Raw genomic sequence first — 2,824 nt, forward strand, 5'->3', positions numbered from 1 at the left:
CTAATGGATTTTGCATGCAACCTCAAAATCAATGAAGCGTCCATTTATCTGTTATTTGTCTTTCAATCTGTTTAATATGCACAATATTATAAATTCTGTGCAAAAAATTGGATTTGGTGCTTAAAAGCACTTAAAGTGTTTAATCTTTTAGTATTTTAAAAGGTTTATGCTGGGGTTTTTTAAGAGGTTACCAAGCTGAAGCGGAGAGCAATTGCTTAGGTCAAGAATAGTCTTGCTGAGCGTTATCTCCCATGTTTCATCAAACTGCATTTTGTTGATAATGTTAGAAGACTGATAATGTTCTCTGCAACCTGACAGCATTGAGTATTGAGTAATAAAAATATGTTATGTAGTAGTTTCATCATGTAACCAGTGTCCACAATTCAATTAAATTTAAAATTATGTGATAAAAAGAACAATTTAATTTGTATTAATTAAGTAAATGTAACACAATATAGTTTTATGATCATACATCAATTAAAAAGTTGTCTTAACTAAAAAAAAAATTTTTTTTTCAAATTTTTGGGTTGAATAAAAACAATATATTTTTTAGAGTGTATAATGAAATGCATTGTAAGTTGCCTTGGATCTTTAGCATTTATTAAACTATAAATACAGTAAACCACCAATTAAGCAAAAGTCTTTGAGACTTTTTACAAACCTTAAGTCAGACCAGAGTCTGAAATATTTTACAAGGACAAAATCCTACAAGCAGCATCTTGAAAAATAGTTCTTGTTTATTAAAGACAATTTAGTGCTTATTTCATTCAACCTACATAACACAAAACAACAAAGACACATGACACATTTTGCAGAATTTACATGAAATTGTATTTAGATTTGGGTTACTGCATCATATCTTCCTCCTCCTCCTCCTTGTCGTCATCATCATCTTCATCAAAGTAACGTTCCTCTGCATCCCGACTAACAATATCCAGGTTATCATAATCTGGGTTCTCATCCACTTCACTGCAATATGAATATTTCAGTCAATGTTAGAGCTAAAATAATACAGTTAATGTTGAGTTGTGTTATAAAAATTGACTTTCATTACAATAAGTGTATTTTTATGGTTAGCTCAGACAATGACTAGATTCTCAAATACTATTCTTTAACCTGTAGTTGAAATCATCCTTGCCATCCAGGAATCGCTGATGCATTTGACTCAAGAATTCTTCTCTCAGCATTGCTTTCTCATCCGCATTCGGCTCCCACTCCGCCTGTCTGGGCTCATCGATGTCTAAAACATAGATGTGCATTCATCTATTAAAGGTTTTTAATTGAATCACTCTTATGACTCATACAAAGAAATCCCTCACCTTCCTCATCTGACTCCTCCGCTCCACACTGCTCCCTCTCCTGATCCTCCTCCAGGCGATTCTGAATCAGTTTTTCCTGATAGGAATTAATAAGCAGGTCGGAGAGTCCCTTTGGGCCGTTCCTCATGGACTCCTCTGAGCGCTCAAAGATCTCCTCTTCACTCAGGTACTGTCCGATGTACTGCTCGTACAGCAGTGGATCTCGCACACGCATCTCTTCCTCGCTGAAGTACTGGCCACCTGCCAATGAGAGAAAAAGATGTTGATGAAAATTAGATTTTCTTTTTTATGCAATAGGTTTAATTTTGTAATTGCAATACCAAATGATCTAATAATAAGAAATACTACTGTACTTGCTAGTCATTAATTGGACTGCTGTTTTTGTTAAAAAAATCTAACTTGCTGAAAACTTGAAGTGTGTACCCTTCTGAAGCGCACGGAGAGCTGCATAGCGATGGTTACGGATTCTTGTCCGACTGGCTTTGTTGGATGCCCGTCTCTGAATTTCCTTGCAGTAATATTGTGCCCTGCATTCGTTGCTCAGGTGAGAGAAAGCCTTTGTGTGCTCTGGCTTTAGATGAGCCTGATAACGCTCCAGAAAAACTAAGGGCTTAGATTTGTACTGATCCAATAAAAACTCCTTCCTCTCCTCCATTGTAAGGTCTGGTTCTCCCAGCTGCTGGCTTTTTACTGGACTCCCACTGGCTGCTATAACATCTAGCATTGAACTGAGACAGCTAGATAGTTCATCCTGAGAAAACAGTGTGAACATTAGAAAGACTTTATATAAACTCATGACTAAAATGACAGCATTTTACCTTTAGATACGGAGACTCTTGGCTATCTTCACCCATCTCAAAGCTATTGGCTGTTTGATCATCCTTGACATCCGTGTCTGTAGGACATTTGGTGCATGGCTTGATTCCTCCACACATCTTCTGCACGTGTTAACAGTGGTGTTGTTAGTGACATTCACAGATTTACATAAGCCGATGATCGTATTATGATACCTTACCTCTGCCTGTATATTTGTTGAGTCTGAACATATCTCAGTTGATTCGGGGTTGTTGGTGTTTTGACACTCATCGAGTCTGCTGCTGCATGGCTCGATTTCACCCCACAATATTGTCTTCTGCTCTGTCCCACGGCTGTTTTGACTCTCCGTGGTTTTGGTGCACGGCTCGATTTCTCCCCACATTTTGTATTTTCTACGTTGTCAGTGTTTATTCTGCTGATAGGTTACTGAAACGCTACTTTAATATTACAAACATAACGCAATGCTACGTTTGATCGTAACTGTAAAACACGGTTTATCGACTACATCTGTGCCCTGCATTCGTATTTCAGTGTATGTACTTTACTTTCATTTTTTTTAATAGTCGAGCATTTTTAAACAAAAACAACAACGTTTCTCGTTTTGCCCATCGGTGCAGCCACAATATCAGCTCAGTGGGAAACAATATTACAACTCATTGGTTCCGTTAACGTTAGTTCCTTCGTGTATA

General features: G+C 37.3%; 1 protein-coding gene across 1 annotated transcript; it reads right to left on the reverse strand.

Annotated features, from left to right (window-relative positions):
• Positions 1-719: 719 nt before the first annotated feature.
• On the reverse strand, positions 720-2,789 carry ccdc97 (coiled-coil domain containing 97). Its single transcript, XM_073857087.1, has 6 exons — positions 2,335-2,789; positions 2,138-2,257; positions 1,743-2,070; positions 1,320-1,559; positions 1,117-1,240; positions 720-969 (listed from the first exon to the last, which is right to left on the reverse strand). Exons 1-6 carry the CDS (start codon positions 2,515-2,517, stop codon positions 846-848), a joined length of 1,119 nt encoding a protein of 372 aa, XP_073713188.1. The 5' UTR covers positions 2,518-2,789; the 3' UTR covers positions 720-845.
• Between the last annotated feature and the right edge of the window lie 35 nt (positions 2,790-2,824).

This window comes from Misgurnus anguillicaudatus, chromosome 19 (assembly GCF_027580225.2).
Source record: "Misgurnus anguillicaudatus chromosome 19, ASM2758022v2, whole genome shotgun sequence".
Taxonomy (NCBI): domain Eukaryota; kingdom Metazoa; phylum Chordata; class Actinopteri; order Cypriniformes; family Cobitidae; genus Misgurnus; species Misgurnus anguillicaudatus.

Coding starts and splice junctions, on each gene's coding strand:
- ccdc97 (XM_073857087.1), bottom strand. CDS start 2,517: ATGTGGGGAGAAATCGAGCCGTGCACCAAAACCACGGAGAGTCAAAAC. Junction 1,560..1,742: donor TCTCCGTGCGCTTCAGAAGG/GTACACACTTCA, acceptor TCTCATTGGCAG/GTGGCCAGTACTTCAGCGAG. Junction 1,241..1,319: donor GGAGGAGTCAGATGAGGAAG/GTGAGGGATTTC, acceptor TCTATGTTTTAG/ACATCGATGAGCCCAGACAG.